The sequence below is a fragment of the Phyllostomus hastatus genome, unplaced genomic scaffold (genome assembly GCF_019186645.2).
Source record: "Phyllostomus hastatus isolate PE091 unplaced genomic scaffold, TTU_PhHast_1.1 phas_contig_17, whole genome shotgun sequence".
In the NCBI taxonomy this organism is placed as follows: Eukaryota; Metazoa; Chordata; class Mammalia; order Chiroptera; family Phyllostomidae; genus Phyllostomus; species Phyllostomus hastatus.
The window spans coordinates 18405179-18430453 of record NW_025333664.1 but is presented as its reverse complement, the minus strand read 5'-3'; the positions used below and the strand labels follow the sequence as shown (position 1 = coordinate 18430453).

General features: G+C 49.7%; 3 protein-coding genes across 11 annotated transcripts in view; 1 reads left to right on the top strand and 2 right to left on the bottom strand.

Annotated features, from left to right (window-relative positions):
* The window catches only part of CEP250 (centrosomal protein 250), a 41848-nt gene extending 37864 nt beyond the window's left edge, over nt 1–3984 (top strand). For 8 of the 9 annotated variants that reach the window (XM_045832939.1, XM_045832938.1, XM_045832940.1 and 5 more), the window contains 5 exons: nt 191–283; nt 487–642; nt 1148–1240; nt 1979–2038; nt 3345–3984. In XM_045832939.1, the coding sequence (XP_045688895.1) occupies nt 191–283; nt 487–642; nt 1148–1240; nt 1979–2038; nt 3345–3614 (672 nt within the window). In that variant the 3' untranslated portion in view covers nt 3615–3984. Of the gene's footprint in view, nt 1–190; nt 284–486; nt 643–1147; nt 1241–1893; nt 2039–3344 lie in introns of all 9 variants that reach the window. The other variant, XM_045832942.1, reaches the window with a different exon arrangement.
* Nucleotides 3985–11737: 7753 nt separating this feature from the next.
* Nucleotides 11738–13730, bottom strand: LOC123815026 (CMP-N-acetylneuraminate-beta-galactosamide-alpha-2,3-sialyltransferase 2-like). The gene is made up of 5 exons (XM_045833190.1): nt 13482–13730; nt 13149–13327; nt 12778–13063; nt 12433–12567; nt 11738–11893 (listed from the first exon to the last, which is right to left on the bottom strand). Exons 1-5 carry the CDS (start codon nt 13728–13730, stop codon nt 11738–11740), a joined length of 1005 nt encoding a protein of 334 aa, XP_045689146.1.
* A 7471-nt stretch (nt 13731–21201) lies between these two features.
* Nucleotides 21202–22326, bottom strand: CUNH20orf173 (chromosome unknown C20orf173 homolog). The gene is made up of 4 exons (XM_045833189.1): nt 22015–22326; nt 21611–21792; nt 21367–21529; nt 21202–21228 (listed from the first exon to the last, which is right to left on the bottom strand). Exons 1-4 carry the CDS (start codon nt 22324–22326, stop codon nt 21202–21204), a joined length of 684 nt encoding a protein of 227 aa, XP_045689145.1.
* Nucleotides 22327–25275: the final 2949 nt, after the last annotated feature.

The window sequence follows — 25275 nt, the reverse complement described above, 5'->3', positions numbered from 1 at the left end:
GGGCAGATCCCTCTCTGCTCCTTTGTTTTATCCATCTGTAAGATGAGGGTTCTACACTGGAAGAGCTCAGAGGCTCCAGGACACAAAAGGTTGTACCCTGATGAGAGCTCTGAACTGAGGGCGGAGGGTGGAATGAACCTGGATGTGAGGTTGCCATGACGTGATTTTGTTCCACACCCTGATGCCCCAGGATGAGCTGCAGCTCACCAGACAGGCTCTGGAGGAGGAGAGGCTCCACAGCCCCGGCCCGGCCAGCAGAGCAGAACCGGGGCCCAGAGGAGAGGTGGGTGTACTGCTGGGGGAGGTGAGTGGGGCCCTGGTGGGAACCGATGGCCCAAGGGGGAGCTCCTGCCTGGGGGCTTGTCCTCTTCTCTTGGAAACTGTATCTCGAATCCCAGACCTGCTGGTTTGGCCCCTTTACCCCTGTACCTGTTCCCCACCTGGCTATGGGGCTGCCCAGGGGAGATTCACAGCCCTCTCCCACAGGTCTCAGGAGTGGAGGGTGAGCCTAGTGCTGGGATGGAGGAGAAGCAGCCATGGGGACAAAGGCTGGAGCAGCTGCAGCAGGTGGTGGCACAGCTGGAGGTGGACCGGAGCAGGCTGCAGCGCCACAACGTCCAGCTGCGGGCCGCCTTGGAGCAGGTAACTTCCATCCTCAGCTCCCTCCTTCTTTGGGGTCTGGTGGGCATGATCCCTACTTCTGGTGCAGCCCCCAGAGCCGGAGCTGGTAAACTGCAGCCCAAGGGCAAAATTCAGCTGCTGCCCACTTCTGAAAATAAAGTTCTATGGGAACACAGCCATGCCCAATCATTCACGAATTGTCTATGGCTGCTCACAGGCCACAGTAATGGAGCTGAGTAGTTGCAACAGAGATCAAGAGGCCCACAAAGCCCAAATACCACGGAAATGTTTGCTGACCCTTGCTCCGAAGGCCTGAGAGCCCGGCCCTGCCTCTCCAGCCCAGAGCACTTCCCCGCACTCAGGGCTGTCCCAGCGTGTGCTCCCCGCAACCAGGAGTCCAGCTTCCCAGGACTGCTGGCCCCTTACATGCAAACCCACACATGCACCAGCCTTCTCTTAAAAAAGGCGGCTCTGCACCAGCCCCAGTGCCAAGCCACACCCTGACTTCTCACTTGTATCCTGGCAGGTGGAGCGAGAGCGGAGGAAGCTGAAGAGGGATTTTCTGCGTGCATCGCGGACAGGGGACAGCGAAGCCACAGCATCGTCGCCCACACTTCAGGTTTGTCATCACTTTTCATTGACTGCAGTGTCAGGAGAGCCCACCCCCGGCCACCAGAAAGAGCCCTCTGCAGTTCATATCCAAGGCTGCCCTTTTGAGGGGCGACAGCTGCTTCCAGCAATCCAGAGAGCCCCTCCTGACTGGGTTCTGCCCCAGGCAGCCCTGCTCAGTCCGTCCGGAACCCAGGAAGGAAACCCAGCATCTGGGGGTGGGGCGGGGTCAAGGCCAGCAGCCCTGCATTCCCAGGAACTCCACCTTCACTGAGGTCTACTCTTCCTGCTCCCAGAGCCGAGCTTGATAGCAGCTTTGCAGACTGCAAACCTCATTGCCCCTTGAAATACTGAATTTGCAAGATTAGTGTCCATGTTATTTCTTGGGGCCAGAGTCCCTTTTGGGGGTAAGGAGTTTGGGCAGGACTTCCCAAACTGGCATGCTTTCAGCTGAGTTATGCCCATCGGTAGACAGCCCGGCCCCCTGGTGGGCAGAGACTAACCCACTGCCATCCTCGCCCTTTGGAAACTGAGCATCAGGTCCCCGCAGGCATCACCCGTTGGGCTGGTTTGGGCCTCTCCCTGCCCCGGGGCTGGCGTGCCCCGTAGCATTCAGGCTGAGTTCAGATACTTCTGACCCACGACCCTTGCTCTGGGCCCCAGGATGGTGGCAAGCCGGCTGAGGGTGCCCACAGGACCCCCAGGGTGGGAGGCCTCTTCCACCAAGAATGGCGTTTGCCTTCCACAGAATGGAAGAGGACAGAAGGGCTCCTCAGAGGCCAAGCACATGGCTGAACTGCAGAAAGAGGTACGTCCTAGAAGGATCCGTTTTCTGAGCCCCCTTTCTCTCCCTTGCACTCAGGCAACCGGCTTTACGTCCGCCGTGTGCTTGGCCCGTTATGAACCTTTCGCAGGGGGAGCGGAGACAGTTCCCACCTCAGAGAACTTCAGTCTGCGTGGGAGACAGAAAGCCCAGTTCTAACTCGCCCTCCCACGTGGGCGGGGCGGGAGTGGGGAAGAAAGCGTGTTCCCGTCCCCAGACCTCCAGGTTCCTACCCAGGCAGGGAGAGGACGGGGAAGAGGACGGAGCAGCAGAAGAGTCCGGGAGCACCCTGGGCAGAGCAGCCTGGCCCCAGGCCCGCCGAGGTCCTCAGAGCTCAGGTCGAGCTGCCACACTCAGGGAAACTGTACAGAACTCCTGCTTGCCTCTCAGGCCTCACAAAGGGTTCCGCTGTCTCCCAAGGCCCAGGAATACAAAGAACTGTGGAATGTTTACTGCTGAGCCTGTTTTAGAAATCTGTAGCCACTCCTGGCAGTGCCTGACTGTAGAGCTAGACCTGAGCTATTCCTTTGAATTCATACAAGACAGCCCCTGAGACAGGGCCGGGGTTAGGATGAAGCGAGAGAGGCACCTTGGGAGCAGGACTTGGGAGCCCCTAGCTGTCGTCCTGGAGTGCCTCCTTAAATCCTGCACCCCAGGAGCCTCTCTTGCCCCACCCTCGTCCTGTGTGCACCCTGAGCTCCCAGCACCTCACCTCCTGGCAGTTGCAGTGTGCCCGTCTGAGGGGTGGGGGAGGGTTAGTCGGGGATTCTCAACCCTGGCTGTATGCCAGAGCCACCTCGGGGGCTTTGGAAAAAAAACACTGGAGCCCAGGCTTCGCCCCAGTCTAACAAAGTCAGAATATTTCTCAGAAGCTTCCAAAAAGGACACGATGGAACTTTCTGCAGGGATTAAAATATTCTGTATCTTGACAGGGATAGCAGTCATATCAATACATGGGTATGTACCGTACATTGTCAAATTCATCAAGACATGCACTCAAAACCTTGGCATTTTTACATGTGAGTTATTCCCCAATAAAAGTGAGGAATAGTTTTGTTGTTCAAGCTCCCTACTTGAGTCTCCTGTGCAGCCAGGGTTGACGGTCACTGGATTCTGTGATTCCCAGGCCCCACCCCCCCTCAAAACGCTGTGAAGTCTGATCCTGAGGCGCATAGATGTGATAAAGTTGGTTCCAACGCTGGTCTGGCAGCCACAGGAGCAGAGCAGGAATAGTTGGGGCAGCTTCAAGACCCTCACCTGCTCACTCTCTCTTGGTTTTCCTGCCCACCAGGTGGCCCTGCTGAGAGCCCAGCTGGCCTTGGAACGGAAGCAGAGGCAGGACTATATCGCTCGCTCGGTCCAGACCAGCCGCGAGCTAGTGGGCCTGCACCACAGCCTCTCCCACTCCCTTCTCGCCGTGGCCCAGGCCCCCGAGGCCACTGTCTTGGAGGCTGAGACCCGCAAGCTGGACGAGTCTCTAACTCAAAGCCTGACATCCCCGGGGCCAATCCTTCTATGCTCCAGCCCCAGCCCCAGCGCTTCACAGGCCACCTCCAGGTAGCAGCCTCAGCCGGGGCAGGATGCAGGCCAGCCTGGGGGCACACAGACAGACCGCTGGCTGTGGAGTGGGTTGTGGCTCCTCCACACAGCTGCAGGTTCGCCAGAGGAAAGGTCCAGCTCTGCCATCCAGCCTGGAAGCCCCAGGTCAGCTGGCGTTCCCGGGATGAGAGGAGGAACCCTGCGAGGCTGCGGGAAGGCCCCAGCTAGCGTGGGAATGAGGCACAGAACTCCCGCCCACGAGCCTGCAGAGTCAGAGTCACCCGAAGGGGTGCCTGGCCCCAGCCAAGGGCATGTACTGCCTGTCGTCTAGAAATTGTTATCCCAGCCCTTCACCCTCGTTTTCACCTTCCCTTCAACAATAAACCTTGGATCTTAGCATCTGCCCTCTGTTGCCATCTCTACCTGTGTCGCTGGGCAGTAGCGGCACCAAGGGCACCTGAAGGGAGACTTTGCCAAAGATTCCCGTCAGGTGGCATGAACGTGTGGTCTGCCTGCATTCTGATAGAGAAGGATTCCAGAAGATGCAAGGGAAAGCCCCTGTCCACAGGGAGCTGGAATCCAACTGCCAAGCGCGGACCGACACCATCATCGAGTCAGACAGTTCTGTGTGCAGATGAGAAGCGCTGCAGGAATTCCAGGCGCTGAGGAAGGAAGGCCTGAGCCGGAGGGGTGTTGGGAGGGGCGCCCAGCACACTGGGGAGAAGGCTGGTCTGCCCTCGGCAGCGTGCTGGGGCAGAGGCCGGGTGGGCTGGGAGGGAATTAGGGAGAGCCTTGGGATCTAGGTTTGGACTCCTGGGTAAGGAGCAGCCCTTGTCTGTCCTCTGCTTAAAACATATCCTGGGGCCTCAAAGACACTGAGTTGACCTGTCGCTAAAGTCAGTCTCTGAAATTCAGAAGGTTGGTCTGGTCTCATTCCCCATCTGCTCTGGGTGAACGTCCATGGGGTGTCCCTTCCTGGGCAGAGCAGCCAGAACCAACTCCGGTCCCCTGTGGTCCAAGCAGGAGTCACGCTGGTAAGGAGCAGAGGCAGGGGTGGCGCCTGTCACTCAAAGCTGACCCTGGTGGAGGCAGTCTGGACTGACGTCTGCAGTTCATGGGCTTAAGACCTGTCATAGGCAGCTTCCTCAAAACCTAAAGGAGAACAGTTTTTTTTTTTTAAGATTTTATTTATTTATCTTTTAGAGAGGGGAGGGAGAGAGAGAGAGAGAAACATCAATGTGCGGTTGCTGGGGGTCATGGCCTGCAACCCAGGCATGTGCCCTGACTGAGAATCAAACCTGCAACACTTTGGTTAGCAGCCTGTGCTCAATCCACTGAGCTACGCCAGCCAGGGAAAACAGTTTTCTTTAAAGAAGCAGAGCATGACCTTCCTCGGGCGCTCCAGCCATAATCAGGAATTCCTCTCACCCAGGTCCGAGGATGGCACCAAGGCCCAGCTAAGACTGTGGGGTTGAGAGCAGCACCCCACACACCCAGATCTACTTACTTGGGGCTGAGGCCCCATCGTGTCCTGTTGCACCCCGCACAATGGGACTGGAGCTGTTCACAACTGCTGGAGTTCTGTTCCCCAGACCCACGCACGGGACTGAGCCCCAGGCACTTAGTGAAAAGATAGTTCAGAATCCCCCAGAGCGAGGTGTGGGGCCCCAGAGATGCTGGCCTGGGTCCTGCCTCCAGTCAGATTCTCTGTGGCTCGAAACCCTCACCCGGCCTTTTCTGTGCTAGGACTTCTCAGGGGCAGACAGGACTCCTCCTGGTTCCTTCTTTGACCTCCCACTCTGGTTTTGTGGCTTCAAGGCTGACTGAGGGACCATTTTTCACCTTGGAATTTCTTCTCAGAACTGTTATTGATAGGTCATAAGCCAAGGCCTTAAGCCTCTCATACCTAGTAGGAGCAAGGGAGAGTGCTTCCAGCAGATGAAAGGTATTTTAGAGGGAGGGGATGCAACTCAGAGACCAGGACCTCTGGAGACAGGGGGTCCCCAACTCCATCAGGAGCTCAGGGCCCACCCGGGAGCTCCGGTCAAACCAGGGAGGCACCCTGCCGGTGGAGGCAGGCTCTGCAGAGGTGCCTGGTAAGCAGCCTCAGAGCCTCCAAAAGCACCTGTGGAGGTGGGGATACCTCAACCACAAAAGCACCAAGGCGATGTTCAGCCAACGTTCAACGTTCAGCAACGTTCACCAAGACTTTGCATGCTGGTGTCAGCCCCTGGGACACGTCCCTTATCAGGCAGCTGGTTGGTTTATTTGGTCTTAGGACAGATGAGACTTCCAGCTGCACTCCCTCCCCCACACACACAATGCCTCACCTCCTACCTTTGGACCCGTTAACCACCTACTCCCAGCTCCCAGCTCCCAGAGCTGAAGAAAGAGTGGCTGAGCTCTCTGCAAACATGCAGGCCTGAAGAGCAGGGGCAACGGTGGGCCGGGGCAGGGAGGAGGCCGAAGCGGGGGCTGTCGGTGTACTCTAAGCAATGTTACCCCCCTGTGGATGCGGGCACAGTGGGGCAGGGGCAGGCCCGGCTCTGCTCACCACACTTGGAAGTGGGCAAGGGGCGAGGAAGAACAAGAACATGGGGCTTCCGGCCCCCAGGCTCTGGGGCCTTGGAATGTACTCTGTCTACCCTACTGGGGCCAGAGTTCACCTAGGCCCCGAAGGAAGTGCGGATGGGAAGTGAGGCATCTCCAGAGAAGAAAGGACCGAGCTCCCTGGCCCCGCTGATCTCACTCAGTTCATTCACGTCAGCAGCCTTTGTTGCCAATGTCCCCAGCTCTTTAGGTGCCTTCATAGGGCCTGAGGCGCGACACCAGTGGGAGGAGGGCTTGGAGGTAAAACGTTGAGTGAGTCCGGGGTCAGCAGAGGGAGGCGAAGCCCTGCCGAGGCCCGACGGTGTCCCTCTGAGCGTGGGTGCTCGCCTGCCGTTCCCAGCGCTGGTCATGGGTGTGAGGCAGGGAGAGGGATGAGAATTGCTGTTCAGATTGGGTTCTTCTCTAATTAGTGGTAGTCGTGGAGGTGAGGGAGCGGGGAGGCCCTTATTCAGTGCCTGCGAATCTGCACATTGCTCCTACCCCTCCTGTCTTGCTTCTTGTCATCGTCCCTCCACTACCTGAATATTCCAGCCCTGTCGGTCAGATCCACGAGTGTAAGGCTTGTTGCTGGCCAAGAGTAGTCTCCCGTTCGAGCCGGCTGCTTTTCTCACCTTTTACTACTGCATTAGCACTCCACGAGTCATGCCTTTGGACGCCACTCTCTCCCCTGAGTAAGGGCCCAGCAGCTTACCGCCCCACCTGAATAGCAAAGTTTTGTGGCTGAGATAGGATGGGCTGGTTGCTTCCCCCTGCCCCTAATCCAGCTTTTCATTCATTCGGCAAATACTCATTAAACCTGTGTGTCACGAAGCCCCACAACAGGCACTGAAGGGGGTAGTTCATCTCTAGGGGAGACAGAGCCTGGACACGGGCACCAGCAGAAAGCCCTGAATGCCCAGAGGAGATGCACTGCACTCAGGGTGAGGCCCGGGGAAGCATCACAGAACATCCTAGAGGAAGAGGGGGCTTGAGGGCCCTTCCAAAGTGTGTGTCCAGCTGATTGGAGGTCCTGGGTGTATGGAGTCCAGGGTGCACCTGCGTGTCCTGGGAGCAAAGGCAGGCTCTTGGGAGTTGTACCAGCTAGCATCATTCAGGTTAGACCTCTCCGACTGAAGAGCAGAAACATGGGGCACAGATGAGCATCAAGGCCGTTCACAACCTAAAACCCCTCATTATGGCTCCGTCCCTGTCCTAAGGGCAAGTGGCAACCTGACTGAAGCACCAAGCGCTGGGGAAAGCAGGGAGCTATAGCCACAGACTCCACCGCATCTCACGGCCCTGGGAGCCTCCTCAGCCCTCCTCACCACTCCTCCTTCCAGCACTCCCCCTCTTGTCTCCACGGCTACCTGCTGTGCCGTACAGGGCGCTCTGCTGAGGAGGCTGCGAGGAGGGAGGGGAGGGGTGGCATCTGGTTTGTCCTGTGACCTCCCTGGAGAAGGGTGGATGCCCAGTGGGGTCCTTCATGCCAGCCCCATTATATCAAGGACCCTGCCGCACAAGTCACAGTGTGAGTTCCTGGATGTCGGCTTTGTGGATTAGACCGCATGCCTTCACCTTGGCATTCAGCCCAGGGTCCAGCTGGTAAGGGAGGACTTGGAAATCAAGTGTAATGGAGACAAGAATGAAAGGGGCAAGAATATGTGCCAAGGCTGACGTGGCGGCTTTGAGAGGAGTGCCATCTGGTCCCACTGCAGGGCTGCTAAGCATGAGGCAGAGAGGGGAAAGGAAGAGCCTTTGGTTCCTCTTGAGAAAAGAATCTACACGAAAACTTTATAATGTGGTTGAAAGTAAATATCTACCGAACCAAGCTTTTTTTGGTCGAGGTTCTTTTTATTTATTTCAAATGAAACAATTGCATGCACATAGTTTAAAAATTAAATAGAAAAGAAGGCAGCAATTTCCCACCCCATTCTTTCCCAGCCTCTCTCCAGGGGCAACCAGTTTGTTTGTTTTTTAACTGTCTATAGTGGCTAACTTCATTCCTCTGAATAATGTGTGTATAAAGCCGTAATGGGCTCAGCATCTGGGACAAGGTGGTGCCGGGTAGCTTCAGTGGCCACACGTCTGGGGCTTCTTGGAATCTGCCTCCCAGCCTGACAGCAAGTTCACCTTAGTGCCCTTGGGGAGGTGCTAAATGTGCTCTCGGTTGTAAGAGGGATGTTTGTGTTTTGTTAGGTTGTATGTGTTTGTTGGAGGTAGTAGATATTTGTTTTGGACATAATTAAGTGCGGCTATTTGGTTATCTCAAACTACTGTTTCTACCAAGAAGGCAGGGTAAATGCTCCCCCTCCAGCTGATGTACTAAGTCTCCTCCAGTGAGTTGTTTTTATTTCTCTTTGCGTATCATTATAGTACCAAGGATTTTTATATATTCACTGTGATTCTATCATGACAATTGATACTTGTGATTCTCAAAATGTCCCATGTTTAATGTTCAAGCTGGCCTTGTATTTTTCTTGTCCAGACCTGGAATCTTTTAGTGGAAAAAAAGATTTAGAAAGTAAAATCACAGTTCCAGGATTGATTGTTGTTACTGGGATATTATGATGTTTAGACTATTTAAATGACAGAACAGAAAGTGTTTTTTGAAAATTAAGTTCAAGGTGGTGATGGTTGCACAACAATATGAATGTACTTAATGCTACAGAACTATGCAATTTATAATGGTTCAGAATCCCTGGCTGATGTAGCTCAGTGGATTGAGTGCGAGCCTGCAAACCAAAGAACCGAAGGGTTGCCTATTCAATGCCCAGTCCGGGCACATGCCTGGGTTGCGGTTTGCACAAGAAGCAACCACACATTGATGTTTCTCTCCCTCTCTTTCTCTCTCTCTTCCCCTCTGTCTAAAAATAAACAAATAAAATCTTTTTTAAAAACTTTATTTGAATAAATAAATAAATTAAATGGTTCAAATGGCTAAAGCAACTCACCCTGGCTGATGTGGCTCAGTGGACTGAATGCCAGCCTGCAAACCAAAGAGTCACTGGTTCAATTCCCAGTCAGGGCACATGCCTGTGTTGCAGGCCAGGTCCCCAGTAGGGGGCACGTGAGAAGCAACCACACATTGTTTCTCTCCCTCTCTCCCTTCCTTCCCTTCTGTCTAAAAATAAATAAATAAAATCTTTTAAAAAGTGGCTAGAGCAACTCATCTGAAAATTTATATGAAACCACAGAAGATCCCAAGTAGCCAATTAATCTTGAAATGGGAGATAGCCTATGTCCTGGTTTCAAACTATACTACAAAGCTATAATAATCAAAACAGTATGGTAATGACATAAAAACACGTATAGATCACTGGAATAGAATAGAATGCCCAGAAATAAGTCTTCACTTATATGGTCAATTAATCTTCAATGAAGCAGACAAGAATATACAATAGGATACCTTTTTCAATAAGTGTTGTTGGGAAAACTGGACAGATACATACAAAAGAGAAAGAAAGAAAGAAAGAAAGAAAGAAAGAAAGAAAGAAAGAAAGAAAGAAAGAAAGAAAGAAAGAAAAGAAAGAAAGAAAGAAAGAGAAAGAAAGGAAGGAAGGAAGAATGAAAGAAAAGAAAGAAAGACAGGGAGGGAGGGAGGGAGGGGACCATAGCTTTATAATTTTATTATACTATATGAAAAAAAAAAACAAACCTCCAAATGGATTAAAGACTTAAAGTCAGATCTGAAACCATAAAACTCCTGAAAGAAAACAGGCAGTAATTTTTTTTACATCAGTCTTAGCAATATCTTGTTGGCTATGTCTCTTTGGGCAACAGCAACAACAGCAAAAATAATGGGACTGTTTCAGACTAAAGGTTTTTGTACAGCAAGGGAAACCACCAACAAAACAAAAAGACAACCTACTGAATGGGAAAAGATGTCTGATAAGGGATTAATATCCAAAATATGTAAGGAACACCTTATGCCAAAAAAACAAATGATCCAGTTTAAAAACGGGCAGAAGACCTGAATAAACATTTCTCTCTTTTTAAAGATTTTTTAAAAGATTTTATTTATTTATTTTTAGAGAGAGGGGAAGGGAGGGAGAAAGAGCGTGAGAGAAACATCAGTTGGTTGCCTCTCGTACACCCCCACCTGGGCAACACAGGCATGTGTTCTGACGGGTAATTGAACCTACAACCTTCTGGTTCACAGGCTGGAGCTCAATCCACTGAGCCACACCAGCCAGGGCTAAATAAACACTTCTCAAAGAAAATATAGAGATGGCAATAGGCATATGAAAAGATGTTCAACATCTCTAATTATCAGAGAAATGCAAATCTAAACCACAATATCATCTCACACATGTCAGGCAATCATCAAAAAATCAAATAAGTGCTGATGAGGATGCGGAGCAAAGGGAACACCCGTACAATATTGGTGGAATTGCAAATTGGCGCAGCCACTATGGGAAACTATATGGAGATTCTCAAAAAGTTAAAAATAGATCTGCCATATGACCCAGTGATACCACTTCTGGGTACTCACCTATAGAAAACAAAAACACTAATTCAAAAAAATACATGCACCCCTATGTTCACTGCAGCATTACTTACAGTAGCCAAGATATGGAAGCAACCTCAGTGTCCACCAACAGACGAGTGGATAGAGAAGATGTGGTGTGTATATAATGGACTACTACTTAGCAATGAAAAAGAATGAGACCTTCCCTTTGTGAAACCATGGGTGGACCGGACCTAGAGGGTGTTAGGTTATGTGAAGTAGATCAGACGGAGAAAGATGAATACATGGTTTCACTTACATGTGGAATCTAAAAATAAACAAACAAAACAGACAGACCCACAGGCAGACAGTAAGCTGATGAATGCTGAGGGGGAGGGGGAGAGGAAGATGCATTACAAACAACTAAAATGGTTAAAATGGTAAATTTTATGTGTACTTTACCACAGTAATAATATTTTTAAAGTTGAGTTAATACTGATATTTCCACTTTGAAGTTACTGTCACAGGGTTTTTACTGGACCTATTTGGTTGTGTATTTGGCTTCTAGTGGTACCAGTATAGTTACTTATTTACTTTATTTCATGATATGTATTGTGTAGTTGCAAAAATAATACCAATATTATAAAAAATCTACTGAGTGAAATTAAAAATTTCTTAGTTCTTTCTGCCCACAGAATCATCTCCTATGAAGGATACACAGCATACTGAGTTCTAAGAGAACTCAAAAGAATTTTTTCTCTCGTGGTTATGCCATCAACCTGATACCCTGTGAGGTCCATTTGATTTGCCTTCACCCTTAGGGTTTGCTTCTTCCCCTTGTTCATTTAATTTTGTTTTGTGATGTGGTCAATGTATACACGGATCACGTGGTGCTATGTCTGCTGGTGAAAAGCTGGAACAGAACGCACGCGCCCCCTCTAAGGCCGTGGGAATCCGATGGGAGAAAGAAGCTAGGGTTTTATTGGGGAGCAGAGTGGTCTCCACCCAGGGTCCTCTTGAAGCCCCGGTGCCTCTCCGACGCTCCAAGACCCCCGTGACTGCCCAGCAGCCTCCTGAGCCTCCAGTGGCTGAACAGGCTGCAAACCAGTTCAGCTGTAGATAGCAACCTTCCCCTCACACTGAAGGTAAAGGATGATCTTGCTCTCACTTGTGAAACTGTGCATGTCGCTAGTGAATTGATATTTATCATCCCAGTAATGGGACCACTTCAGGAAGTTGTCTGTTCCAAAACCAAACAAAGATACCTGGGAGATAGGACAAGACAGGAGAGGGCCATGGGGTGGCAGGCTAGATCCGGCCCTGCACCCATGCCCACCTACCTTTCTTTCAGCAAACGCTCACTGAACAGTGAATGCGACAGGCATCTCCTTGGAGCTGGCGGTGGGGGGGGGGGGGGGGTGGGCACAGAGCTCCCCTTCTCCAGGGAAGACAGATTCTGAGCACACAGAGTGACCCCAGAGCCCAGAAAAGCGAGCATCATTTAGCGGCTCCTCCTCATATTGGAGGGAGAGAGAGGATTCCCCAGGGAGACGAGAGAAGGACATCCTGGGCAGAGGGAACAGTGAGTGAGAAGGCACAGGCAGCTGGTGTCCTGGGGGAATGCCAGCAAGCCCAGCGTGTGAGCCTGGGGGAGAGGAGGGGAGAGGAAGGGTCGGATCATGCAGGGTCTTGAAAGCCAGGCAGGAAACTTTAGACTTAACCTAAAGTCCCTAAGAAAAATAGACTTTTTTTTTTTTTTAGTGGCAGAAGGATGAAAGTCTGTGAGTTGCCCAAGATATCTTACCTGGTCACAGGTGTGCAAGGCATACAACAAAGCCACGAACCCCAAAGAAGGTAAATAGTCGTTTCCATCCAATGGCTCTAAGTTCAGCCAATGCTCTTGCACGTACTTGAGGAAGGTGAGGCTGATGATGGAGACCTGGGCAAAATGGAGGAATGCCGACCTGCAGTCCACCTCGTGGCTGCCTGCAGCCACACTGCCCTCCTATTCCTTCCCTTCCTCCCTTCTGGGTCCCTCACCTTGTTTTCGCCCTGACCACTTCCACGGGGGAGCTGGGGTATTTGAAATCTAGAAAAGGATTGGGAGGGGGTAGTTTCAGAGTCATTGACACAGCAGTCCCATGCTTACATAAGCCCTGGGGGTGCCCAAGTATCCAGCAAGGGTCTCTCTGGGGTCCCCACTGTCACCCCCTACAAGGCCCCCCTTGCCGCCACACCCGGGGTTCCTCGGCTTCCAGATGAAATCCTGATTCTCCAGTGCTCTCATGAACCAGTCCAGACCAGACACATTCAAAGGGAGCAGCAGCAGCTGGGCGCCAGGATCCCGCATGCTGGCTATGTCGGGGTACATGATGCGCACGGTGGTCACGTTCCCCACGTCCGTCTCAAAGCCTTGGACAGGGGCTTGGTTCATCCTGGGGAGGAGGGCAGGGTGGACTTTGGGGGAGGAGGAGGATTAGGCCCGACGGGTCCTGGTGCCCTCCTCCGACCCTCACCGACCTGAGGACCACGTCGTGCTGGTTAATGGTGGAGCCAAGGCCAGAGCCCCGAAGGAGTCTTGAGTTTCCCACCACTGCACAGGTCAGGCAGCTGGACCCCCCACGGCCCAGGGAGGGGCTGGGAGACATTTTAATCGACTGCTGCTTCTGCTTCTCAAACTCCTTCCCTGACTTCATGCCCTGAAGTTCACAGCATAGGAGGGAGGAATTTAAGGGCTCGTTCTAGAACCCCACCACCTGTGAAAGAAGGTTCGAGCCTGGGCCACGAAGGGAGGGACGGCCAGGGCCTGGGGTCGGGGCAGGGGTTGGACCTCGACCAAGACTGTGCACTGACCAGCCACAGCATCAGAGCATCGGAGGACATGGGCTCCTCTGACAGCAGGGGCTCGATGGCCCTTTCGAAGCGTCTGTCGAACCAGTTAGAGTCGCCCGCAGTGTGGAGGCAGGGGGAGCACTTGCGGGTCTCAGAGAAGCACATACACTTTCTGAAAGTGTCGCTTGGGCATTTGCAGGTCTGTGGGCGTATTCGGGGCCTTTCACTGAGGTCATTCTGATTAGACTCCCAGCCCAGGAAGAAGGCCATCAAGCACAACATAAGTATACAGGCAGCTACCAGACTCAGCCTCCTGTACTGCGCCTTCATCTCTGGCGCCTGCGATGGGACCTTAGGAGACAGTGGATTGGCTCTGAAACCTGGTTGGGAAGGAGGAGGGGCTGGGGTCAACAGACATCCCCAGCGGCCCCCTCCTGTGGCTCCCCTCCCACAGCCCTTCACCCCACACCTCCCCATGACATTTCACCTCTTATCTCCCCAGTCACCTGCCAATCACTAACAGAAACTCTGCCAAGGTCTGAGATTTGAGTCTGAAAGGACAGGAGAGGTGACACTTGTGTCCTGTGGTCTCCTAGGGGAGACTGAGGCCCAGAGAGGTCTTCATGCCAGCCCAGTTAGGTCGGGGACCTCATCACAGAGACCACATTGTGACCTCCTCTGCGTAGGCTATTGGCACGGCAGCCTCCACTCTGGCATTCAGCCCTGAGCCAGCCGACAAGGGAGGCTTGGAAGTCGCTGTCAAGGGGGCAGGAGGGCGAGGAGGGAGCCACTGCGGGCAAGTCTGGTGTGGGTGCGCGGGAGACACCATGGGGAAACGCGGGGCTGCCTGGAACCTCTCGGGTCAGAGAGGATTGATCACATTGGTATATTCAACCCTTAGAACCTCTCAGGGGTTGAGTTTCTTTTGTTTTTGAAAATTATGACCAAGGTGAACACATGAAAATAGTCGCCCCCCCTCAAAAAAAAATCATATCGTCTGGAAATGTTTTTAATGAGGAGCGGTGGCCTGCTCTCCTTCACGGGCCTCCTGTTCTAGCCCTCCTTGCTGGCATTTGCTTCCATATCTCTAAGCGCTTACACCACTATATCATGACGTTGTATCTAGACTACCTGCCCTGTATGGTCGTTATGCTTAGTAACCGTCCCTTGGCCACTTTGTGGACCCTAAACTGTATTTTCCAGCTTGTCACTTCAAGACAAGTCCTCTTTTTCTTTTTTTTTTTTTTTTCAGTCTTCACCTGAGGACATATTCACTGATTCATTGATGTGAGAAAAACATTGATCGGTGGCCTCCTGTACGTGCCCTAACCTAGGTGTGCGCCCTGCCTGGGCATCAAACCCTAAACCTTTCCGGTGTACGGGACGATGCTCTAACTAAGTGTGCCACCCGGCCAGGGCAAGACAAGGCTTCTTGAAGCCCTTTCTCTAAAATGAGGCTATTGTATCTATATACTTCTATTTGTCCATTGTTTCCTCTTCACCTTTCCCACTGTTGGTACTTTGAACTTTGATGTCGTCAAGGATAACATTTACGTTCTGTTATGAAGTCGTCCTGTTGCACGAAGTGTTCAGGTGCCCAATGAGAAAATGAGTGAGTCTCTGTCATCTTCAACACAGTATGGCTAGATTTTCACGGTTATCAGCACACAAAAGGGTGCTGGGAGGGGGAAAAAAAGAATTCTATGTGGGTAAATATTTAGAACAGGAATGCTCTACAGACATCTTACACATACATTGAATAGAAATAAATGACGTGCCACACCTAACTATAAGACAACCTGAAAAATGTGTTTCCTCGGGGGGAAAAATGGGTTTGCTTAACATCCAGCCAGTCTCTGTTCTGTTACCCTCCCTGCTTCCACACTCGCCTTATTCTAAGTCTATTCTCAACATTAATTCTTGCTCAAAACAGATCAGACTTGCTAGTCGGTGACTGCTAAGTATTTCTCCAAGATATATTTGTTTTTAACTTCCAATTGAGTTAGTCAACATGTAATAAACTTTTTGACAAATGAGGATATTGTTACGTTTTTCTGCAAAATGAACCATTCTCATGGGTTGGGTTTGTTTTTTTTTCAGTCTCTTAATATAATTCATTCCCTGGTTTCCCCTCAAAAACATTAGGTTACCTTTAAAAATCATATCGTTTGTCTATAAAATTAAAACAGCTTTGCACAGTCCTGACTGGAGTGGCTGGTGTCTTGGCTGGGGGTCATCCTGCAAAGCAAAAGTTTGTGAGTTTGATTCCTGAGGGAGGCCTGGTCTCTGGCTGGGAGAGTCCAAGAGGCAACTGATGTTTCTCTCCCTCTTTTTCTCCTTCCCTCCTCCTCTTTCTAAAAACAAGTAAATAACTTTTTTAATTAAAGATAAAGATTAAAGTAAAAAATGCTCGATATATGAATATATTCTACTTTTCTTTTTCTCAATGACATTTTCATTTTGTTGAGATGTAATTATTATATAACATTGTATTAGTGTAATTATGTACAACATAACAATTTGATATGTCTATGTTGTGAAATAATCACCACAATTAGTTAACATCCATCACTTCACAAAGTTACAAATTTTTCTTCTGATGAGAACTTTTAAGATTACTTTCTCAGTAACTTGTATTAATTTTTTTTTAAGATTTTTATTTATTTATTTTTAGAGAGGGGAAGAAAGGGAGAAAGGGAGAGAAACATGAATGTATGGTTGCCTCTTGCACACCCCCTACTGGAGACCTGGTCCACAACCCACACATGTGCCCTGACTGGGAATTGAACCAGTGACCCTTTGGTTCACAGGCCAGTATTCAATCCACTGAGCCACACCAGTCAGGGCCCTCTCTCAGCAACTTTTAAATATATACACAGTACACTATTGTTAACTATAGTCACTGCACTGAACATCACATCCCCAAGACTTATAACTGGAAGTTTGTACCTTCTGATCACCTTCACCCTTTTCCTCAACCCCTTACCTCTGCCAACCACCAATCTGTTCTGTTTCTACGAGTTTGTTTTTTTAGATTCTATATACAAGATCATATGGTATTTGTCTTTCTCGTCTGACTTATTTCACTTAGCAGAATGTCCTCAGCATCCACCCATGTTGTTGCAAATGACAGGATGTCCTTCTTATGGCTGAATAATATTCGTATATAGGATATATATACACACATATATTTGACATTTTCTTTATCCATTCATCCATGGTGGACACTTTGTTTGTTTCCATGTTTTGAGCGTTGTAAAAACGCTGCAATAAACATGGACGTGCAGATATCACTCTGAGATAGTGACTATTTCCTTCAGACATCTAGCCAGAAGTGGAATTGCTGGGTCATGTGGTAGATGATACGGTAGTTCTACGTTTAATGTTTTGAGAAATCTCCCTGCTCTTTTCCACAGTGGCTGCACCAGTTCACAGCAGTGCTCAAGGGTTCCCTTTCCCCCACCTGCTCGCCAGCGCTTGTTGTCTGTTACCTTTCGGTCAATAGCCGTTCTAACTGGTGTGAGGTGATTAGTGATGCTGACCGCCTGTTCATGTTCTTGTTGGCCATTTACACGGCTCCTTTGGGGAAATGTCTCATTTCTCTGCTCATTTTTAAATCTAATTGTTCATATTTTCCTATTGACTTGTATGAGTTCCTTAAATATTTTGGATATTAACCCCTTATCATATAACTTGTCAGCATATTCTCCCATTCCGTAGTTGCCTTTTCATTTTGTTGATGGTTTCCTTTGCTATGCATAAGCTTTTTAGTTTGATGCTGTCCCACTTTTTTTATATTTGCTTTTGTTGTCTTTGAGACTTGACTAGTATTACAGTTTAAAAAACAACAACTGTTACCCTAGTGTGCAACCGTATTTGGTGAGTTCATGCATACCTGAACTTGTCAGGTCTTCCACATCTAAAATTAAATTCCAATTCCTATAATTTTTATTGTGATAAAAACACACAAGAAAATGTACCAGGCGAACCATCTTTAAGTGTGCAGTTCGGTAGCACTAAGTATTTTCACATCGTTGTGAACCAGAGCTCCAGAACTTTCTCATCTTCCCAAGCGGAGAGACCACCATCCCACTAAACGACGACTCCCACCCCCTCTCGCTTGGCCCCTAGAGCCCTCCATCAACCACACTTTCCGTCCCCATCAGTCCGGCTGTCCTCAAGAGGAGTCACACAGTATTCGTCTCTTCGTGTCTGGCTTATTTCACTTAGCATAATGTCCCTCACACTTCATCCATGTTGCAGCATGTGACCGGATTTCCTTCCTTATTACAACTTTAAATTTTATTAAGCATTAAATATATATATAAGATAGCAAGAAAACAAACATCCATGTACCCACGTTAGTGAATAGAACATCATCAGTATCATTAAAAACCCTGGGTGCTCCTTCTTCCCTGCCAGATGTTGAACACTGTTGGGAATTTTATGTTTATTATCCCCTTGACTTTTTCTTTTTTACACATCTATGCATAGCTAAACAGCGTATTATTTAATCTTGTATGCTTTTAATGTTATAGCTGTAATCATACTACATGCATTTGTGTGCCACTCCTTTTTTTAATTGAGGTGAAATTCACATAACATACAATGAACCATTTCAGTGTACAATTCAGTGGCATTTCGTATACCCACAATGTTGTGTGGCCACCAGTCCTCTTTTTAAAGAGGACGCAACACTTTTTAAAGACATCCTGTACTCATCAAATAATCACTGTACTCATCAAATAATCGCTCATTCACCATTCTCTTCTGCCCCAACCCCTGGTAATCACTAATCTGCTATTCCTATGGATTTGACTTTTCTGGATAGATCATATAAAAGAAATCATATGGCCCTGGCTGGTGTGGCTCAGTGGATTGGGTGCCAGCCTGCAAACTGAAAGGTTGCTGGTTCGATTCCCAGTCAGGGCACGTGCCTGGGTTGCAGGTCAGGTCTGTACTTGGGGGTGTGTGAGAGGCAAGTGATTGATGGGTCTCTTGCACATCAACGTTTCTCTCCCTCTTTCTCCTCCCCTTCCCTTCTCTCTAAAAATAAGTAAACAAAGTCTTTTTTAAAAAAAGGAATTATATAACATGTGCTCTATTGTGCCTGGCTTCTTTCACTAAGCACAGGGTTTTTGAAGTTCATCCAACTTGCTGCATATAGTAACATTCTGCTCCTTTCTAGAAAAAAAATTTTATCCTCACCCAAGGACATGCTTATCAATTTTAGAGAGAGGGGAAGGGAGGAAGAGAGGGAGAGAAAGATTGATGTGAGAGAGAAGCATTTATCAGCCACCTCTTGTACAACCCCTATTGGGACCAAACCCACAACGTAGGCATGTGCTCTGGCTAATAACAAAGCCTGTGACCCTGTGGCTTACAGGACCACACTCCAATGAACCGAGCTATGCCAGCTAGGGATACTCTGCTCCTTTAATGGCTGAATAATATTCCACTTTATAGAGAGACCTCATCCATTGATAGACATTTGGACTGTTTCCTCCAGTTGGCTGTTATGAATAATGCTGCTATAAGTATTTGTGTACAACTGTCTGTGGGACATACATTTCCATTTCTCTTGGGTGTCTACCTAAGACTGGAATTGCTGGCCCATATAGTAATTGTAACTTTCTGTGTAACTTTCTGTGGATTGCCTAACTGTTTCCCATGACAATAAGGCAATGAGTTGCTGCCCCCAGAACTCATGGGCCTCGTCACACACTCACCCAACACACGGCACTGCCGGAGAGCTCTGACGGCCTGTGAAGATAGTAAAGTTTTGCCTCCATTTCTAGTAAAATAATGAAGCTTCTCCTACAAAAATCCAGAACTGCTGGTCCAAACATAGTATTAATTTTTTTAATTGTATGTATTTTTTAATATATAGTACAGGTCGTCTGTGGTACACAGTCCAACAGGTGCAAACAGTCTATGAAAAGAAAGAATCCACCCGCCCCCTGGTTCTCTCCCTAGCCAGTCTCCTCCCAGAGGCAACTACTTACTATTCCTAATGTCTTGTATATCCTTTCTGAGTTAGTTGGGAAATTTATAAGCATATATATACTGTTTTTAATAAAAAATTATTTTAAATTCAGAGCAGAGAAAGAAAAACAGGAATTTCCCAGATGCCAGAAATAAAGAATTAAAAAACAGCATGGGCCTGGTTCAGTGGCGTAGTTCAGTGGATCGAGTGCTGGCCTGTGAACTGACGGGTCACTGGTTCGATTCCCTGATTCCCTGTCTGGGCACAAGCCTCCACTGCAGGCAGGGTTCCCAGGTGGGGGCATGTGGGAGGTGGCAGATAGATGTTTCTCTCCCTCTCTTTCTCCCTCCCTTCCCCTCTCGGAAGAGAGGGAGGGAGGAAGGGGAGCCCTTGAGCTGCCTTAGTGGCTGCCTGGGAATTCAGGAGTTCAGTGCCCATGTGGACAGAAGGGTCTGAGCCCAGGGGCGGCAGAGAATTGGAACGGAGGGCCCTACAAAAAAAAATTCACCCTCCAGCATAGGATGAAATAAGGAGGCTCATTTCTTTTATCCTGTGGGAAAAGAGCCTCCCCAAGAACTGAGTCTGGGCTTTAAACCCCACCATGGAGTTGGGTCTAAATTTACACCATCTGCATGATCCAGGAACTCCAGTAGAGAAAGCCACAGAAATATTGCCCCTGAGATCCAGAGGTCAAGTCAGGCCCTTCCTCCCCTGACACTGTCCTCACAGGTAAGAGAATCTGACCAGGATTTTATTCAGTACCCGACTGATGTCCGCACAATTTCCTCTTGCTCTTCAGCCCTGAAAGTCCTCATAGTTCTACTGTTGCTGCTAAAATCTCAAAACTCTCCTGCTTTCAGGACTAAAGGACTAGGACTTGTGCGGACCAGCAGGGCATCACATGTGGACGGTGAGCTTGCCCACCACACACTGGCTGACTCCCACTTCTGCTTCTGTGCTAGGTGGTAACCTCCTTAGGGCCATTGTTCTGATTAACATCCTCTCACTTTCCTTGCTTCTCTGATCCAAATCCAAAAGGGGCATCCTGGCGAATGAGGGAGAAATGCATGTGTTAGCAAAGGGATCCTGCCCTTGTCCCACCTCCCCTCATTCAACACCTCGTTCAACATCAAGTGTGAAAAAGAAAAGCCATCAAGTGTGACAGGCTGCCTCCTGGAGCTGGGAGGAGAATAGAGCGCACTTTCTCCAGGGCAGACAGACCGTGAATGCAGAGAATACCCCAGAGCCCAGAAAAGCGAGCATCAGTTAGCAGCTCCTTCTCATATTGGAGGGAGAGAGAGGATTCCCCAGGGAGACGAGAGAAGGGCATCCCGGGCAGAGGGAACAGTGAGTGAGAAGGCACAGGCAGCTGGTGTGCTGGGGGAATGCCAGCAAGCCCAGCGTGTGAGCCTGGGGGAGAGGAGGGGAGAGGAAGGGTTGGATCATGCAGGGTCTTGAAAGCCAGGTGGAAATGTTTAGCGTCTATGCTGAAGGCATAGGGCTGGGGAAGAAATAAGATGCTGAGCTGGGTCCTAGATGGATAAGGCACAGAACAGAGCCACGAGCCCCAGGGATGGAGGCTGACTCTGGTTATCCAGCCTGCCGCTCTGGCTGTACCTGAGGAAGGTGTAGCTGATCACCAGGGCCTGGGGAAGAAGGGCAAGGGGGCCTACCTGGGGCCCTTCCCACAGCAGCCCACAGCCACGTATCACTCCTTCCTATCCCCTTACCTTGTCTTTGCCATCTTCCATTTAACTAGGGAACTAAGTCATCTTCCAAAATCTAAGAAAGAATTAGGAGGTGGGGGGAGTGTCAGCAGCCCCTGAGACCTGGGCATGTCCTGCAGCTGCCCTCAACAGGTTATCCTGCAGTGGCCTCCCCACCCCCATGCGAAGAACGTCTGAGTTCCCAGAGCATCACCTCCTGACTCAGAGCATCTGAAGTCCATGCCAGACCCGAAAGCTTCAGGAGAAGCAGCAGCAGCTGCCTCCAGGAACCCTGGGCCCCAGCATTCCTACGGCAGGTGAAGCCTGTGGTTTCATTCCTTACTGTCTTGAAGCGCTGAACGGGGGCGGGTTTCACCCTGGGAAGGAGAACAGACACTGGCAGGACTCTGGGGACGGGCCCGGACCTTCCTGCACCCTGCCTTCACCTCAGCACCCACCTGAAGACTGTGGTGTGTTGGGTGATGTTGTTGCTGAGGCCAGAAGCCCTTCGCAGGACCTTCGAGTTCCCCACCAGCACACAAGACCCACAATACAGATCATTATGCCTCACTGAGGGTCTGGGAATCACCTTGAACAGCTTCTCCCACACTTTGCCCAGCTCGCTTGCTGAGCTCATGCCCTGGGAACAGCCAGAGGGAGGAGATTGAGGGCTAGGACCCCCTCTGGTGGGAGGAAAGCAGACCCAGGTGGGTGAAACCCCTGCCCAGAGGTCAGGGGCTGAGGGTCTGAAGATGGGAGGTGCACTAAGCCAGGGCCAAGGGCAGGGGTTTGGGCCGGAAGTGGGAGATGGGCTAGGCCTGGGAAGAATGGGGAAGGGTTAGGCCCAGTGTTGACCACTGACCAACCACCAGAGCACAGCATTGGGGGTCACGGATTCTGTTGTCCTCATCAGGGACCCCATCGTCTTCTCATAGCATGCGTCAAAGCAGTTTGCTTCTCTGACTGTGTGGTGGTACAGGGAGTAGTTGAGGGTCCCAGCTGGGCTGCCACACTTCTTGAACTTGAACCAAAGGCAGTTGCCACACCATGGTACCAAGTATGTCAGTTTTTCCTGGGGTGCCGATTCAGGTTTCCGATCCAGGCAGCGGATCATCAGACACAAGAGGAGCACCGAGAAGACCCAGAGGGCAAGAATCTGACACACATGCTTCATGTCTGACCCGGGCGATGGCTTCCGTGGCAGGCATCAGACTGGCTTCTCTACCTGGGTCTGGGAAAGAAGAGGGTGAGGCCACAGCCAGCCGCTCAAGTCTCTGTCCCACTGGCCTCTACGGCTCCCTAGCCTCCACCCTCCACCCCATACCTCCTCCCAACCCCATCTCTTCTGCCTCTTCATCCATTTGCTCACCTCCAAACAGGACTCTAACTGGGCCTGGGAGGGAAGGTGCAAGTGTAGAAAGATAATATATGCTGTGTCCTGTATCCTCCCCGCAGGAGGAAAGCTTGGCTCTCAGTGGGGTCCATCCAGCACCCAGTTATAGCACAGACCTCATCACAGACTCTGCATTGTGACCTCCCTCCCTCAGCCTGCCTGGGCAAAGCCGCCACACTCTCCTGTCCGTCACACACAGGTGGCCTACACAAAGAAAGGGGCCAACTTTGTGTCTTCTTTACTGCTGCATCCCTAAGACTTTGAATCATCTAAGACTTAGAACCATCTAAACATTTATGGGATCCACGAACAGAGTCAAGAGAGAACGTAAATCCAACTTATGTGTGATGACCCCTCTCCAGTTCTGAAACCGGCTCAGGCCTCTCTTCGCTGGACCCTGTGTCCTGCAGCTCATTGGGAGTCCACTGAGACGTCTGAGAGACCCCGCACAGCAAACAAGCCTGAGACTCAGCTCTGGATTTCCCCCTTTAAACCAACGCCTTCCCAAGACTTCTCTGTCCTTAAGTGGTCCCGCCATTTGCCCAGTTGCTGAAGCCAGAAGCCCATGTGCTATCCTTGATTTCTCCCTCTCTCATGATTTCCAAATCCGTTTTTAAATCCATTTGCTCTATCTCCAAACTGCTTTCCTCTCTTCATCTCCACTCGCACCCCTTTAATTCAAGGGGAGAAAGGTCAGAAACCATTTTATTGTGTTTTTAAATCAAAATGTTTTCTTCCATGGGATGAGAATAGTCAAACAGTTCATCTTAACTAGTGGCAATATGCACTGGGTATTTTATAGCTTTTAGAACAATTCACCAGAAACTCTGAGTAAGGTCTGTAGTCCAGGTATTGTATTGTACCCATGTCAGTTGCCTGGTTTGAAATCAAATTGCCAAATTACTATTGGTGCTGTGTGGTAAGAGAAACTGGGTGATGGGTACGTGGGACCTCCCTTTACTATTTTTGTAATGTTTTATGGCCTATAGTTACTTCAAAATAAAAAGATTTTTAAAATCAGCTAGAAAAAGATACATAGTGAGCTTTAGTGCTGTTTTATGTCAACTGATACAACCTCTTTTTTTACTATTATAAAACACTCAAAAATGTTACAGTTTTAACTATTTTAAAGTGTGCAATTCAGTGGCAAGACATTCACAGTGTCGTGCAGCCATCGCCACCGTGCAGTTCCAGAACACAGTCATCGCCCCGGAAGGAACCCCCACACCCACTAAGCAGCCATTCCCCATTTCCCTCTTCTCTAGCCCCTGGGGGGGAGGGGGAGGGAATGGTTCCAGGTGATACCAATGCTGCTGGTCTGGGGGAGATCCACTGCCTTCCCTTAACATATTCAGCCAGCAAGCATTTTACAGAGAAAAACTGATTCCTTTATTAAGATAGAAGCTCATTCCTGGCTGGCTGGCATAGCTCAGTGGATTGAGCATGAGCTGCGAACCAGGCATCACAGGTTCGATTCCCAGTCAAGGTACATGCTTAGGTTGCAGGCCATAGCCCCCAACAACCACACATTGCTGTTTCTCTCTCTCTCTCTCTCTCCTTCCCTTCCCTCTCTAAAAATAAATAAATAAAATCTTAAAAAACAAAAAACAACTGCCATCCCATGATGTGCCCAAAGTAGGACAGCTTCGGTTAAAAAAAAAAAGATGGAAGCTCATATTCAAATTATATTTGTCTTTTCTAAAGTCTAAAGGACTTAGAATGTTTTCCTTCCACAGGCTGCAACAGCTTCCTAACTAGTATCTCAGCTTCTGTTTTATCCTTTCCCTCATCCATTCTTCATCCAGGAACTGGCATGATCTTAAACTAATTTCCTGCTTGGACCCTTAAAATGGCATCCCATTGCACTCAGAATGAAATCCGAAACCCTCATCTTACACATTTCCCAGCCATTCCGGCTTTTTCCTGTTCCTAGAACTTTCCAAGTTCCATCTTGCCCCAGGGCCTTTGCATTTGCAGTTCCGCTTCCAGGAACACAGCTCTCCCTCCCACTTGTACCCTCAGCACTTCACCTCCCTAGTTCTGTCCCTTTCTTCAAGTCTTATTTTAAATGTCACTCATTGGGGGTTCCTTCCATGAAGCCTGGATTACTGAAATCCCTAAGAAACTCTGTTAATCGTGCCCTGAGACCCCTGACACAGCCCTATTCACCACGGTACAAATATGTATTAAAGGAGTGAAGGAGTCAGTCATTTAGCCTGGAGCCGCACTGGGGAGGGAGGGCTTCCAAGTGAAACATGGATGGGCCCAGGATGGACACAGGTCAGAGCGGACAATTTCTGCTAAGGTTACCCCTGGGAATCCATTTGAGAATAAATGCCTCTTGCACTTGGTGGTGGCAGCTTATGCGTGGAAAAGACCAAGGCTCTGGAATCAGAAAAAACAGGCTTTGAATCCTAGCTTGGCTCCATTAACTAACCCTACAACCTCAGGCAAACTCAATTCACCGCTTGGCCTCCCCAGGGTTGTTCTGATGGTAGAATGAACCAGTCACAGCACTTAGCATATTGTCAGTTTTCCATTAATGTGAGTTAGTCCTTTCCCCTTCCCTAGCAAACGGAAGCCTGAGGGCAGAAGGGGGACTCGGGTCCTGGTCAGCCTCTCCCCAGACCGCCACAAGGCACCCAGGTCCAGTGTCCCTCCTCCTCTTCCTGGAAGCCTTCCCTAACCTAGCACCTCAGTCACTTTCTCCTACAGATCCTCTCACCCAAG